This window comes from Pseudonaja textilis, chromosome 2, assembly GCF_049901715.1.
Source record: "Pseudonaja textilis isolate UNSWEBS1 chromosome 2, rPseTex1.2, whole genome shotgun sequence".
Lineage (NCBI taxonomy): Eukaryota > Metazoa > Chordata > Lepidosauria > Squamata > Elapidae > Pseudonaja > Pseudonaja textilis.
In genome coordinates, this window is record NC_141991.1 from 191,454,500 (window position 1) to 191,470,672 (window position 16,173).

The 16,173-nt window shown below is 36.8% G+C and overlaps 1 protein-coding gene across 1 annotated transcript in view; it reads left to right on the forward strand.

Annotated features, from left to right (window-relative positions):
* PGM5 (phosphoglucomutase 5) overlaps positions 1 to 16,173 on the forward strand; it is a 63,902-nt gene that overhangs the window by 20,161 nt on the left and 27,568 nt on the right. Inside the window, exons 3-6 of the mRNA XM_026703772.2 lie at positions 543 to 689; positions 1,935 to 2,060; positions 4,650 to 4,840; positions 6,581 to 6,735. Of these exons, the coding sequence (XP_026559557.1) occupies positions 543 to 689; positions 1,935 to 2,060; positions 4,650 to 4,840; positions 6,581 to 6,735 (619 nt within the window). The remainder of the gene's footprint in view (positions 1 to 542; positions 690 to 1,934; positions 2,061 to 4,649; positions 4,841 to 6,580; positions 6,736 to 16,173) is intronic.

The window sequence follows — 16,173 nt, forward strand, 5'->3', positions numbered from 1 at the left end:
CACTAGTTTTTCCTATGGTAAATTAAATATGTTACTCTCCACATAGAGCATGGTAGCCATTTTGTGAGAACATTGTAAACTCTCAAAATTCTAGTATGCCTCTTGGCTGCAAAATTTTGTGCATAATAACAATAGCAATAGCACTTAAACTTATACATCGCTTCACAGTGCTTTAGAGCCTGCTCTAAGCGGTTTGCAAAGTCATCTTGTTGTCCCCAAGAATCTGGGCCCAGTAATTGAACTAGATTGGGAAAAAAAATCCTACTAATTAATATTTGATGAAACATTAAACCCAAGGAATTTAATTTGATTTTTCAGAAGATACAACATATCAGACATTCAGATCAGTTTTAATCTGAAGATTTCAGAGACCATAAAAACCTGTAATAAAATACGCAAGCGCTTCTAAAATACTATGTTAATTTAAACTTTTGTGTATCGTAATAATATATAAAATATATTTTGTGTTTAAGAGCATTTAATCCCTGTTTTGGGGCAATATTCAAGAATTGATACAGCTTATGTTTGTATTACATTTTCAGGTCCAGCTCCAGATGTTGTTTCTGATAAAATTTATCAGATCAGCAAAACCCTTGAAGAATATGCTATTTGCCCTGATTTGAGAATTGATTTGTCTCGGTTGGGAAGACAGGAGTTTGATCTGGAGAATAAATTCAAGCCTTTCCGGGGTATTGAATTCTTTTCCATAGTGTGGAAATTTGCAATTAAAACTGAAAAGTTAGTCCTTTAAAAAGTTATTGGCATGGTAATATTTTAGAATGAAATGGGAAATCCACAATGGAAATGTGGCTTTTTTCTTGTTACCCAAATATCACATACATTTTAGTACTATAAAGGCAATGCCATATTGATAATGATCTTATTCTGGCTGTGACTGAAATTCAAACCAACATCTTTTTGTTTCCCTGGTTCTTGTTAGCTTAGCATTCCCATTCTACATATTTTTCTTCAGGCATTTTACTTCTAAACTTAAAGCACAAGTTGAAATTTCAGTTTCTCATTCTACAGCTTTTGTTTTACTTTGCTAAATTAATTATGGATTTTTGTGGTCATTGTGTTACTAAGCCACATAGTCATTTTATAACGTTTTTTTCATACTTGGTTTTATTTTGGTCTTTTTGATATCTTGATGATATTTTGTGTTATTCTATTGTGTGCCAACAGTTCTGGAAGCAATATAGGGAGTTTTAGAACATATAACCCTATCTTTACTTGCGCCTTTATCAATCTGACATGATTATTACTGTCCAGAGCCTTTGTCTGAGGGAGATAGGCGGTTGAGAAATATGAAATATAAATAAAGAAAGAAAGAAAGAAAGAAAGAAAGAAAGAAAGAAAGAAAGAAAGAAAGAAAGAAAGAAAGAAAGCATGTCTTAAGCTATTCTCTTGCTTATTCATAGAATATCCAAAAAGGTAACAATAGTCAAATATTCAGAGTTGATAGGATCAGATAGAAATTGTGGCTGGCCAAAAACATTCAGTGGGACATTTTGTGAAGTAACTCTTTAAGTAAAAAAACAAAATCCTTAAAGTAATACTCTGAGGGACAGTAAAGCATTGAGGCCTATCTTCTTGAAAGTGAAACAGTCCCAAGGACCTTACTAGGTTGCCTGAACATGCATGTTACATGTACATGAACAGAATATACTTCTGCCAATTCTGTTGCTGAAGTGTTAAGCAACTTTGCCTATTTGAATAGTTCAGACAACCCTAGCAAGATTTCTACTATGGACATTGAATTGCCAAATTGAATGGTGATCTTTGATAAAGGTTAATTCCCAAAGCGTTTTATGTTGTAGATTTTCACTTACTCGATGATAAAAGTTTTTGCAGTAATAATTTTCATTTGGTGTGTACTTATGCCTAAGCACAGTATCCTGACCTAACTTCTTTGTTTGATCTTTTGTGCACAGTTGAGATAGTGGACTCTGTGGAGGTTTATCTTAATCTTCTGAGGACCATTTTTGATTTCAGTTCTATTAGAGGCTTGCTAACTGGGCCAAATCAACTTAAGATCAGAATTGATGCCATGAATGGAGGTAAAGAGCACCATTTTTAATGCAGTATGTAAACCACTGATTTTTAAAATGCTGAAAATAAGATTTAAAACTCAGTAATTAATTACTATTGATAGTAATAATAGGCTAGATAATCCTTAATGAATGCAGAGACATGCACATGATTTTGCTGTTATGTATAATATTCAAAATATCTTCCATATTTCATGCTCGTAAGGGAGCTATGTATATGATGAGAGTGGGGCAGAGTCAGAGAGATGCCTTAAATTTCCTACTGACTTAATTTTGGAGATGAGAGTAAAGATGAAAACCCCTTTCTTCAGCTGAAAACCAAAATATTAGTTGTCTCTGGGAAAAAGCAATTCTTGAATGTCCAGGACACTTGTTGTTTCAGTTAACTCATGAAAAGTATTTATAGCTTTGTTCTTTTTAAATTGAAAGAACACCAACTATATATATATAGAAATCTAGCTCCTTAGCCCTTAAGATACAAATTATTTTCAGCAACTCCACATACACATTGCTGCTTCTGTGCTAAGATAATTTATTCTTAACAGTGATATAGGTTACTTGGTATGACAAATGCATTTAATGGATTATATGTTGAAGAATTCGTAGAAACCGAAATTATTCAAATGTGACAAAAATAACTGGGACAAAGGTAACAGATTAAAAAATACATGATTATATTTTTAAGTGTATACATTTTTGCCCACAAACTGGTTTCTTCAGTTTACTCTATTAAAACTTTCAATAATAGGTTTTAAAATAGTTACTGTCATCTTGAGAAAAGTTAAATATGTCAAGAATGTTTATACCACAAATAAAACATCCTTCTTTTACGTTCTTATACGCCATGATATCACATTTCACCCGCTGCCTGTTTTCCATTTGTATTTTTTAAAAATGCTATTCAATTTTTTTCTCTGCCCACAAAAACACAGATACTATAATTGAGTTTAGATATATGACCTCATACCAGCTATTTCCCTCAACAATTGCTAAGGAGATATTTTCAAAGAGCCACAAAATTCTTTGCAGAAGTGGAAGAAAATCTGTCTCTTCCTTTAATTATGTTTCATGTTGGTGTTTAAGTAGAACAACATTCTTTTTTAAAAAATCAGTTTCATTTCCTGAGGCCATTTTTTCTACTGCTCAAACATAAAGCTCTGTCATTGTGACTACTGCTATAAAATGTCCACTAGTAGAATATTTGACCTTATATCTGGTATTATACAGCTATTTCTTAAGTACTCTCATAGGTTTTTTCCCAAATAAAGTTTGTTATTTAATAATATATACCAGATGGTATATATTGCTGCCCAGTGTTCTCACTACTTTTATAAAAATTTCACTTGGGAATTTCCAGAGCACAAATTAATCCAGAATCAATCTGCTTTTAAATTAATCACCACGCTAATATGTTTGGTTTTGATACAGGCTTTCTATTGTACAAATTATATAAGCAGCTGAACTGGGTGGGATAGGCCATAATAGGTCACCAAACTGTGACTGAAAAGGTGGATAAACTGCTAATTTAGATATTCTACAGGTGATTCTCAACTTGTAACCACAACTGAGTCCAAAATTTCTTTTGCTAAGCAAGGCAGTTGCTAAGCAAGGCAGGACTTTTGCCCCATTTTACAACCTTTTTGCCATGATTAAGCAAACCACTGCAGTTGCTAAATGAATCTTGATGTCATTAAATGAAACTGGCTTTCTCCATTGACTTAGCTTGTCGGAACCCAGCGGGGAAAGTTACAGGTGATGATCACCTGACCCCAGGACATTGCAACTGTCATAAATAAATAGGTGCCAAGTACTCAAATTTTGACCATGCTGCAACAATTGTAAGTGTGAAAACTAGTCATAAGTCACTTTTTTCAGTGCCGTTGTAACTGTGAACAGTCACTAAATGAACGATTGGAAGTTGATGCCTACCTGTACTTCTATAGCAACATAAAGAACAAAATAAGTGCAATAAATAACTGAAACATTGGATATTTATTTCACTTCCCTAAAACTGAATCAAACGCCTAGTGAAATTACTGCATTCCTTCTGCAATAGTTGTAAAACAAAAATAAAAAATAAAGAGTTGCCTATTCCATGTGCTTAATGCTGGCCCTCTTCTATTTTCATTGATTTATTTATTATAGTTTGGCTTTACTATTGTTTTTACTGTAATTTATTCCCTAAATTATTTGGTAATCAAAGGATATTTCATAGCCTTCATTTTTTAAAAAGGAGATTACCTCAGTCACATGCAGATGACCAAATATGCATATAAGTACAGAGGCATTTTTGGCAGAGAATTGCTGGATACCTTGTTTAATAGAGAGTTATATAATACCCTACTTAATATATATGGCGATTCTCAGTCATCCAGGTCATAGTTGTCCCAAAGATGCTTTTTCAGGTGGCAACTGGACTTTCTGGTTTCTTGGATGAGAAGTGAAACATCTTCAAAGAAAAACAAGAAAGTCCAGTTGCCTCTTGGGACCCTGCTTAATGCAAACTGATTCAATTTTGTTAAAAAAATGCATGAAGGATTTCATTCTGAATATTTATTTGAAAATGGTCTTTAAATTGAAGGCAAATCCCTTTTGCAGTGATGGGCCCCTATGTCCGGAGAATCCTGTGTGAGGAATTGGGAGCTCCTGCTAATTCTGCAGTTGACTGTGTCCCTCTGGAAGATTTTGGTGGCCAGTACCCTGATCCAAACCTTACATATGCCACTTCCTTGTTGGAAGCAATGAAAGGAGGAGAGTATGGATTTGGAGCTGCATTTGATGCTGATGGGGTAGGTTTGGGGAAACTAACTTCATAGCTGAAAGTGACCTAACAACTTTCAGAGGATTTCTATCTTTCACATAGTTATTAGGCTTTTATTTAAGCACAGAAGAAATTAACAGTTTAGTTTATCAGTTATGCCCTTCAAAATTCCCTCACTGTTATGAACGATTCAGTGGTTCAACATTGTTCAGGGCTAAAATGTTTAGAGTTCCAAAATATATCATTTAGTTCAGGATCAACTGTAGATTTTTCAAGTTCAGAACATGTATTAGAAAATACATTTTAAGTTCATAATGTATCTCATGGATTTTCCAGACAGATGCATGCATCTCTTTGATATTAGAAATGCTTGGCAGTTATTATAAATGCTTGGCATTTCCAATAACTTCTTTGATATTAGAAATGCTTGGCAGTTAGAATTGGAAAACTGATTGAAGTTCCTTGTTGGAAGCAATGAAATGATATCAGTGTTCCGATATCTCAGGGGTTGCCACAAAGAAGAGGGAGTCCAGCTATTTTCCAAAGCACCTGAGGGCAGGACAAGAATCATTGGGTGGTTACTAATCAAGGAGAGAAGCAACTTAGAACTAAGAAGTAATTTCCTGACAGTTAGAATAATTGACCAGTGGAACAACTTGCCTCCAGAAGTTGTGAATGCTCCAACACTGGAAGTTTTAAAGAAGAGATTGGACAACCATTTGTGTGAAATGGTAGATAGCCTTTCCTGCTTGGGCAGGGGGTTGGACTAGAAGGCCTTCAAGGTCCCTTCAACTCTGTTATTCTATTCTATTCTAAGTGTCACGTAAACAAATTGTGTATGCAGCTGAACCTAGCCATGGGACCTCTACCCCACCTCAACTTTTGTTTTTTTTTCATTTTGCATTATTCATAGTTACTACCAAAATAATCTCCAGTTTTTTGTAAAACAATCGTGTTTTTTTTCTGATTTAATCAGTAAGCAACAGATGAAGAAACCAGTGTAAATGATATTTTGGAAGCACATTTTTAACTCCTTTGTTTAGGGCATGAAGAACTGTGTACCAAGTATTGTGTGACCATTTTAGGAAATGTAATACTGGACTTGATATTTCCAGTTAAATTCAATTCTTTATCTCATTCTAACTTATGGTTGCTTATCCTTCCTTTGCTGAAAAGATTGTTGGAGAAAAATTCCTGCCTAGTAGTGAAAGATTTATAGAGCATAATTATTGGAAATCTTCAAAGTTCAATTAAAGAAAGCCGTTGATAACATACTTCGTTATAAAATACAAATAAGAATTAAAAGTTCAAAATTGATTTTGCAGTTCCTAATGAAGGAGTATAGATAAAAGATATCTCCTTCCTCCTTCTATCTTCCTTCCTTCCTTCCTTCCTTCCTTCCTTCCTTTTCCTTCCTTCCTTCCTTTTTGATCAAGCTTAATGTAAGGGGAAAACATTACTATTCTTCAAGAGAGTATGTTTCCAGGAAAAAATAATATGAAACTTTGGAGTCAAAAACTATTTTCCCCCATAATTTATTCAACCAAATTAAACTTCTCCGTAGGGTTTAGATCTCTGTGGGGTTTAGCTGAGTACTACCGTATGAAACAGACTAAGCCAGATAACAATTTTGGGTCTCTCTGTTGCTAGACTGCAAATTGAAAAAAGGGAGAATCCGGCTATTTTTGCACAAACACTGCAGAAGTTCTTCTTTACTTATTCATTTCCTCTTTTCCTACCCAATATGATATTTTATTTTCTCTTTCAGGATCGTTACATGATTCTGGGTCAAAATGGATTTTTTGTTAACCCTTCTGATTCCCTGGCCATTATTGCAGCAAATCTCCATTGCATTCCGTATTTTCATCAGATGGCTCTGCGAGGGTTTGGTAGGAGTATGCCTACCAGCACTGCTTTGGACAGGTAGGAGACAAGTTTCATTGGTATCATTATATATCTGGACATGGATAAGGCTAAATTTACTGTTCTATTCAACTCCCAACCCCTTGGTTTGCAGTTCAGAAGTTCTGCGACTACATTTCATCAACAAACCACCAAGAGATTATTTCCCTCCTGTTTTATTTTCCCCTAGTTTAGGGTACTCATAAAACAATTGTCTAATTGCAATTGCAAAATATTTTTTTCCCCAATCTATAGTATGTCTCAAAATAGCTCCATTCATTTGGGGTGGGGTGGGATGTTACTGTCCTGGATTTCCAGATTTTTTTTTAATTTTTCCAGATAGGTATCTCTGAAATTCAACCTCAGCTTGTCACACTATTAAGCTTTCTGATCAGGAGTTATATCTCATTATCATATGTGTGAAGGACCACAAAATGACAATTTCTGAGTTAAGTATATAATGTGTACGGTTAATTGCAGAGACACTGACCTCATGAACCAGAATAATCTCTATAGAACCCTTGTGTATTTCAGAATCATTTTTCCAGAGAAACTATACAATTCAGAGCTATTGTTGTGTGTAGTGCATGTGTGTGCACTTCCACATAATAGAAAGTAGAAACTATGAGCAAAACACCTTTGTTTCAGGAAAATTGCTACCAAATTACAAATCTTTGTTTAAAATGCTTGAATTTTCTAGCTGTTTTCCCACGTCACTCACTTTTTCTGATTTGAAGAAGCCATGGGCATGATGTTTCAAATACTGATTACTGCTTTTGATACCTTTATTAATTTTTTTAAAAAAAGTTTTGCCCCGTTTTACAGCTTTGCTTGCTGCAGTTGTTCAGTGAATCACTGCAATTGTTAAGTTAGTAACACTGTTTTTAAATGAATCTGGCTCCCCCATTGACTTTGCTTGTCCAAAGGTCACAGAAGGGGAAACCCATGACCCTGGGACACCGCAACCATCATAAATGTTAGTTTGCCAAACATCTGAATATTAATCATGTGATTGTGGGAATGTTGCAAAGGTCATAAGCGTGAAAAATGTTCTTAAGTCACTTTTTCAGTGCCATTGTAACTTTGAACGGTCACTAAATGAACTGCTGTAGGTTGAGGACTACCTGTACCTTTTTGGAGTGCAATCCCTGACAGATCATTCAAAAGGCCAATCATAGCTCTTAGCTGGAAAAAGGCTATCAGTCCTGGCTGAGCATGTAGTGCGAGCCAGTCATTGTTTGCTTAACCTATTTCATTGAACCAACCAGTTTTGACTAGTAGGCAACAGCAACAATAGCACTTAGCTTATATACTGCTTCACAGTGCTTTCCAGCCCTCTCTACGCGGTTTACAAAGTCAGCCTATTGCCCCCAACAATCTGGTTCCTCGTTTTGCCCACCTCAGAAGGAGGGAAGGCTGATCAAAATCTCTGGCAATGAGCCGTGAGTTAGCCCTACAGTAGCGGGAGTCCTTGACTTACAATTGCAATTGAGCCCAAAATTTATGTTGCTAATTTGAGACATTTGTTTTGCCTCATTTTACAAGCTTTTTTGCCAGAGTGGTACAGTGAATCACAGCAGTTGTTAACTCAGTCAGACAGTTGTTAAAATGAATCTGGCTTTCCCATTGGCTTTGCTTGTCAGAAAGACGCTGTCCGGGCTCCAACAAATCCACCCTCATTCAAATCAAAAGTCTCTAGCCACATCTCAGAGAAAAAAAAATTAATTTATTAAAAGTTGCCATGTTGGCGCATGGCTGGGTACAGCCGATACTAAATCACATCATACATTTCCGCCTTGACCCTGGTCTTTCCCCCACCCCCTGGATGTGACTTCTCCAATGGGACACATCCATCTTCAAGAGTCATCCATCATGCTCTCCAAAAACCTTCTTACTCTCCAACAACTTTAGGCTGCCAAGGTGATTATCTAGGCATTTCAAGAATGCCTTGTTTTCCCACACTCCCTTTTTCTGGCAGCTAAAAAGACCAAAGGAGTATCTTTTTAGTTGACAGTCGCAAAAGTTGATCACATGACCCTGGGACATAGCAAAAGGTCATAAATATGAACCAGTTGCCAAGCATTTCAATTTTGATCACATGACCATCGGGATGCTGCAACATTCGTAAGTGTGGGAAAATGGTCACAAGTCACTCTTTTTTAGTGCCATTGTAACGTTGAACGGTCACCAAATGAATTGTTGTAAGTCGAGGACTATCTCTACTGCATTATAACCACTGCTCCATCCTGGCTCTTGTAAGCAAAGCATAGTTAAATGAAATCATAACTACGTGATGTGTGAACTAAAGTCTAAATAGCCACATACATCTGATCTGCTGATAAACAGGAGGGCTTAAAGCAGGGGTCCCCAAACTTGGCAACTTTAAGACTTGTGAACTTCAACTCCCAGAATTCACCAGCCAGCATAGCTGGCTGGAGAATTCTGGGAGTTGAAGTCCACAAGTTTTAAAAGTTGCCAAGTTTGGAGACCTCTGGTTTAAAGAATCCTCTTTGTTATATACAGGTAGTCCTTGACTTACTACCAAATCAGAACACCATTTTAGGAACTTTTTTGCCCTGATTGTTAAGTGAATCACTGAGGTTGTTATGTGAATCATGCTGTCATGAAGTGGATTTAGCTTCCTCGTGGACTTTGCCCATCAGAAGCCAACTAGGAAGGTTACAAATGGTGATTACATGAACCCAGGACATAGCAACTCTCATAAATACGTTGCCGAGCACCCAAATTTTGATCATGTGGGGATGCCGCAAAGGTTGTAAGTCTTAAAAACAATCGTATGTCACTTTTTTCAATGCAATTGTAACTTTGAATGGTCATTAAATGAATGGTTGTAAGTCAAGAACTACCTGTAGTCTATTCAACCCTTTCTTCAGTGCCTGATGCTTTTACACTGTTTGGCTTTATAGCAGGAATGGCCTATTATCCCATGCAACCTCCATTTTTCAATACTTAGAATAAGCGCAGAACAATATTTGGTGACCAAACCTTTGATCCTCAGTGAGGCACGGATTTTGCATTTTTCCTTAAATAACATGCAGACTAGGGTTATTCCCTATGGCAGTAGCCCCCAACTTTTTTGTGCCATGGCCCGGTACCAGCATCACAAAATGATCCGCGGCCTGGTACCGGCATTGGCACGCATGACAAGGCAAGGCGAGCCGAGCGACCGGCCAGCCAGCTGTCCCCCACTTCTCCCCGCCACCTTCAACTCCTCCTTTGTACCTTTTTTGTGCTTTTTTGTGCTTTCTTAATCTCCTCCGCCATCGGGACAGCTCTTCGTTCGAAGCCGCCCCCCCTTCGATGAAACTAAGGCGCGAGGATTCCTTCAGGACCCAAACGCTGCTTTCCAACCGGAAAAGCTCACCTGGAAGCACTTTCTCGTCAAAACAAGATGGCGGTGCCCATCAAACCGGCGGCCCAGTAGAAAATGATCCATGGACTGGTACCGGTCCGGGGCCCGGTGGTTGGGGACCCCTGCCCTATGGGGTTTGATGGGCTTAGTTTGTCTTTTAAACCTATCCAGAAACAAAACACAAACTTCAGTTATATAATTGTGTCACTTACTGTGTTTTTTGCATGCCAGAGGGGCTGAGGAAAACATTCAAAATGGCCGTCCACTGTTGCTTTGAATTGACTAGCTCTGCTTAAGTGACTTTGGCAAAACTCATTTACAAATTGTACTATTGAGCTCAGTCTTCAGAATTTCTGAGGCACTTTTGAGGCACTCAAAATTATATTTCTCTTTTCTTCTAAGGGTAAAATATTTTCCTTCCACCCCCAAAATGAAAGTTTCCATGTTATCATTATTTATACAGGCATGTCTAACTTGGCACTGCTTTTTTCCTCCCGGTGTCCTTTCTTTTTGTTTGGATATGACAAAACTGTTTTGAAATGAATATTTGTAATGACTATTTCCAAAAACTAATCAAATGGCTTTGTAAACAACAGAGTCTATTTTGTTATTAATTCCAGAATATTCAGAGCAGTTTTTATTCAGTAGCCTTCCTCTGAATCCTGGGCTTCTTTTCATTTCCTTCATGTCCTAGACTGAACCTTTGACACTGAAAAGCAGAGGGAGGATAAGATTTCTTTAACCCACTTCCCATGATAGGAGGGCTATGATCTGAAAATACTGCTTTTAATTCCCTAAAGATGCACAGTTCAAATATTATAATGCATGATAGCTTAATTTTAGTTTAATGATTATACAAACCTGGTCACTATATTAAGCCTAAGTTTATATTTTTAGCATAGTTTATATGCAACAAGCTAGATTAGGCTAAGGATGGGGGAGGGTTTTGGATAAATTGGGTTCAGCAGGTTGCAATAATCTATTGATTGTGTGGTTTGTGAACCAGATAATTAACATTAAACCATAATGCAGTTTACTGCAGTGTTCTTAAATTGTGAGTAATTATACTCATGGGGATAATTTGGGCATATCCGGGGCAATGGAAAAATTTGTAATTTGTAATTTTTGAGTCAAGGATCTAGTTTGGGACTGCCACTTCCAAGAGGCTTATGTAAAACAGCAGTTCGGATGTATTTTGTTTTTTAGAAGTAATGACATTATTCACTATTGGGAAAAGGCATAATTAGGCCAAATACTTTAAAAGCTTGGGAGCAGTCCAGAGTTTGGTGTAGGATGGCTGACTATATAAATGTTTAAATAAATAAAGCCAATAATTCAAGCATAGTATGTTGCGTAATTAAACAATAGAATTACATTAACCCTGCTTTAGGGTTTAATGAAGGGATGAGGACCTGAGGCCATGTATATATATCCTCCATAGCACTTTGAGATTGTACAGTCAAAATAAAGCAGTAAAATTCAAATGTTGAGGCACAAATGGCACCCAAAAATATACTGATTCTGCCCTATTATGTAGGGTGGTAGAAGCTACAGAAGATTTGGATCCTCAAATAATCAGCCCTATGCTATAAAGGGGGTTTAGGTGATAATCAGCATTTTGAACTTCACCCAGAAGCCTATTGGTAACCAGTGCAACTCTGGAAATGGTATTATATGGGCATAGTATGGCAGGCCCATAACTGCCCTTGCCACATTCCGGACAACGTGCAGCTCCAGAGTAATCTTCAAGGTTGGTCCCATAACAAATTTATTGCAGTGGTCAAGCCTTAAATGACCAAAGCACGAGCAGCTGTGCCAAGACTCTCCTGTTAGTTTTGGACACATTTGGCACACTAGGTGAATTTGTGGAAGGCCCTTGATGGCCACAGCTGTTATCTGTTCCTGGCATGCCAGTCCCAAAGGACCATTTCTGGACCTGGGTGGTCCAAATATGAGTTACTCAATCTTTTCAGGGTTGAATTTGCATATGTTCCTCCACATCCAAGACACCCAGAGAATGTCCGGACAAAACTTGTCTAGTATATTTTTTATAGTGGCTATAAAGTGGCTATAGTGGAACTGTGGCTTGACCCTCCCCATAAAGGAAAGGATCACTTTAAAAATTGCTACTGGGGAGCTCTCTGTGAATGTGATCAATAGAAAAGTAATTTTGTGCTGCTGCTGTGATCATCATAATTAATTCCTATTGTGGACTAACTGCAAAAATTATTAAAAACAGAGTTTGCTTATAGGTGGCTGCATACTTGTTTAATGTGTGTTAAAGACTCCATCTATATCTGACAATAAAACAGCAGTAATGAGTTATTCTTCAAAATACTGCACTAATTAGACATTAGCAACAGCACTTAGACTTATATACTGCTTCATAGAGCTTTACAGCATTCTCTCAGGGATTTATAGAGGCAGCATATTGCCCCCAACAATCTTGAGCTGGTGAGGATCAAACTGCTGGCAGTGAGCTGAATTAGCCTGCAATATTGCATTCTAACCATTACTTGATTGCTTTGTAAGAAGATAACAATTGTGAATGGAAACATTAGAGGATAAGTTTGTTGAGTGTGCATGGGAAATTGTGTGGCACAATATTGACTGAAAGGGATAAGTGATGTCAATGAGCAAAATTTGGAAAGGACAGTGCAACTTTATGCTTTGCAGAGAGTGAAGATCTGGTTTTTGACCTTCAGCAAGACATTGAAAAGTGTTTAAATGGGAAGAATATTTCTCTTTTTTGAAAGAGAAAGTATTTGAAAAAGTGATACGCTTGAATTATGGAATGTTGCACACAAATATATAATTGAAGGTGATTGCTGAATGTAATAAGAGCAATGTATGATGAAAGTAAAGCACCCAAGAGGCTAAACAAAAAGTGTAATGAATACTTCAGTCCTGAGCAGTGAGTAGCTATATAACATCCCTTGGTTATTAAAATATTTATGGAAAATATATAAGGGATGGTTGTGGTGAGATTTCAGATGTATCTCCTGGGAATAAGAATGCGTTAATATATATATTTAGGCATTAATACTGTAAATATCTACCATTTTGTAGAGTTAAAACGTCAATGCTTTGCAGCAAATGTTAGATTGTAAATTATGCCAAAGAGTAATCCTTTGAAAAATAATATATCAAAGACCAAGGTAGTTACGTTTGATAGGGAACATGGTATGAATGATTGTGAGTTACATGTAAGTGGCAAAAAAAACTAAACCTAAAATTGTTAGAATGTCCACTACCAAAGATGAAAAAGTGGATGAATAAATTTTAATGTATGCAGATATATTAGGTAGAATGAATGTATGGAGAGGTATAATAAGTATGTTGGCATAACTAGATTTTTTTTATTTACATGCCTTTAGTTTCTTTTGCTTATTATTTTGCACTCCATTACTTTATTTTGCATAATGTTATTTATTCCAAAAGAAAATAATGTGATGTGTATATGTTTTTGCTTAAATATTTCATGTGCATAAACAATATGACTTGAATTAGAGAGAATACCCTATATGAATGCTGCCTTGGCACAATTGTAATTTTCCGTGACTTCAGGAACTGGATCGAAGAGAAATATGTCTGAAAATATTGCAGGAACTAGCCAAATGAAGTATTCTGAAAATACACTATTAGCAAGTACTAAATACTTCAGGGAATCCCCGGAAAAGTTCATTGTTAACACAGATTTAATTGGCTAGGAAAAAGAACCACAAGGGTGTATGAATTCAGTTTTAAAAGTAGATGGACCCGGGGAGAGAGAATAGAAGTGTTCTTTCTTTGCAGCCCCTTCCCCCAAATGCTTTTCTTTCACTTCTGCTGTTGGAAATTTCCTACAAAGAGGGAGATGCATCATTTCTTTCTGAAAGATGTGTTCCTTTTTCTGCGTGGCACTGGAGAGAAAAAGTAATTTATTAATTTCCAGGAGTAAGGAGCTTCTCGTTTTTCTCATCCTCCATGACTGGTGGCATCTCAGGGATGTGGGGCACTGATTGCATGTTCCCTATTGCATTCTTGGTTGGTCATCTAGAAAGTGAAGGAATCAATGGGCTCATGAAATTCTCTGTGGGCCCTAGATTTATAAGCAATCAACAAAACTCAGGTGTGAGCAAAGATCCGCAGGTAGCAAAATTGTAATAGATTGGTTTCAAACTACTTCCAACTTCCAACTCTAATTATTCTGTTCTATTCTATTCTACTTGTGAATGGTGACATTTTTTTTACTATGCAGGAACTCACTTTATTCAACCATAATGGGTTTGTGTTGAATTAAAAGGTACTGGTGGTCGCCTATAAAGACACGGGGCCAAGATACTTGAAGGACTGCCTCTGTCCAATTGCCATTACCTGCCCTATTGCATCTGGCAGCAATGGTGTGCTTCAGTTTCCATCAATTAAATTAAATGATGTATTGCCAGATATAGGAAGTGTTTCTTTTCTGTTATGACATTTGCCCTCTATAACACCTTTCCACCCAAGATCAAAATGGCGGCTTATCTGCTAGCCTTCACAAAGCTTTCAAGACCTGGTAGTGGTCAGGTATAGAGATTGGAAAGTAAGTGCAGCCCCTGGGATTTGTTACTCTTCTGAGATTTTAGTTTTGATGATATGTTTTAAATTTTGAAATATTTTGCCACCCAGAATTGCTTTGATGAGACAGATGGGTCCTATGCATGAAATAAAATAGAGAAATGCTTATATAAATATACTAGAACAGTGGTCCCCAATCTTTTGGGCACCAGGGACCGGTTCGGTGGAGAGGTATTTCCGCGGACCAGAAGGGATGAGGTTTCATGTGCCACTTGCATTCCGTGGATGGGGCTTTGCTTGTTTGCATGACCCAGTTTCTCGCATGCCCCGGACTTGTGCCAGTCCACAGACTGGAGGTTGGGGACCCCTGCATTGGAAGTCAGGAAATCCTTTCAAAATACTGAATATTTTAATTGAACAAATAGATTTATTTGCAGCATCATGAATGCAATTTATAAAATAAGGTAAGATTTCTTTAATTGAAGTAATGGATATGCTGCATTAAAAATGTAGAGATTATGTGGTCAGGGCTCTGAAAATCCGGCCATTAAATGGCAACAAAAATATGCAGAAAAAAATGAGCCTTTTCTTGTCTTCTAAAACTCATTCAGATTTTTGCAGCTCATATCTGGTTGTCCTAAACAATATCAAACTAGGATTCTACAGACAGCATATGGCTTTGTTTACAAGTAAGTCTAAATTAGCCGAGCCACCATTGGACATGTGACAATGATACTGGCAAAAGAAATGTTTTACTGAATTCCCTTCCAGTTCTGTAATATTTTATCCTAGAAGGCCATTTAATCACTTTGTTTCTTATCTTTCTGAAGCATCCTTTTTATCTGTTCTCTGGGTCAAAGCTGCAGTTCCTGAGTTTTTTTTATTTTTTTATTTTTTTTTGCACATAAATCCAAAATAATGGCAGTAGCAGCTGCAGTGCTTACCATATATGGGATATTGGCAGTTGCCTGGTTCTACTCTTGGTATATATACACTTGATGCCTTTTAAGGGAACTCAGTGCCTGCAGAGTGAAAATATCCAGAAACTGAACATGTCTTTCATAGACCTGCCACTTTTCTACTGTTAGAAGCATATGAGGAGTACAGGCTCCAGAGATAAATGCTTCAAATAGAAAGGAAAAGCGTTTTTTTTATTTAAATTCAGAAAACTTAGATAAGATCTCCAGAACAGCAGAGAAAATTACTGTCCAAATTCTTCATACAAGATAGCATTTTTGTGGTTTGTCTCTTGGCTTACACATTATTGCGAACTTTGACAAAATAAACTGCTGTCTTTGCATATACGTTGAGGTAAAGCCTCCACTGAATTCAATAGTAATATCAGTAACTTTTGAAGTACTTTTTATTTTTAAAAAATTGCAGGCTGCAAAAAATGTCAAATGCCTTATCATGGTCCTATGCTGCTGTCACAGATGTTCTTGGTTATAGACCCATTTTGTTCACGAAATACATCACATAAAACTCTCTTAAATCTTCTGTATTACACTCCTTTTGACTGAAGACGAAACATTCAAAACTTTGAGGGT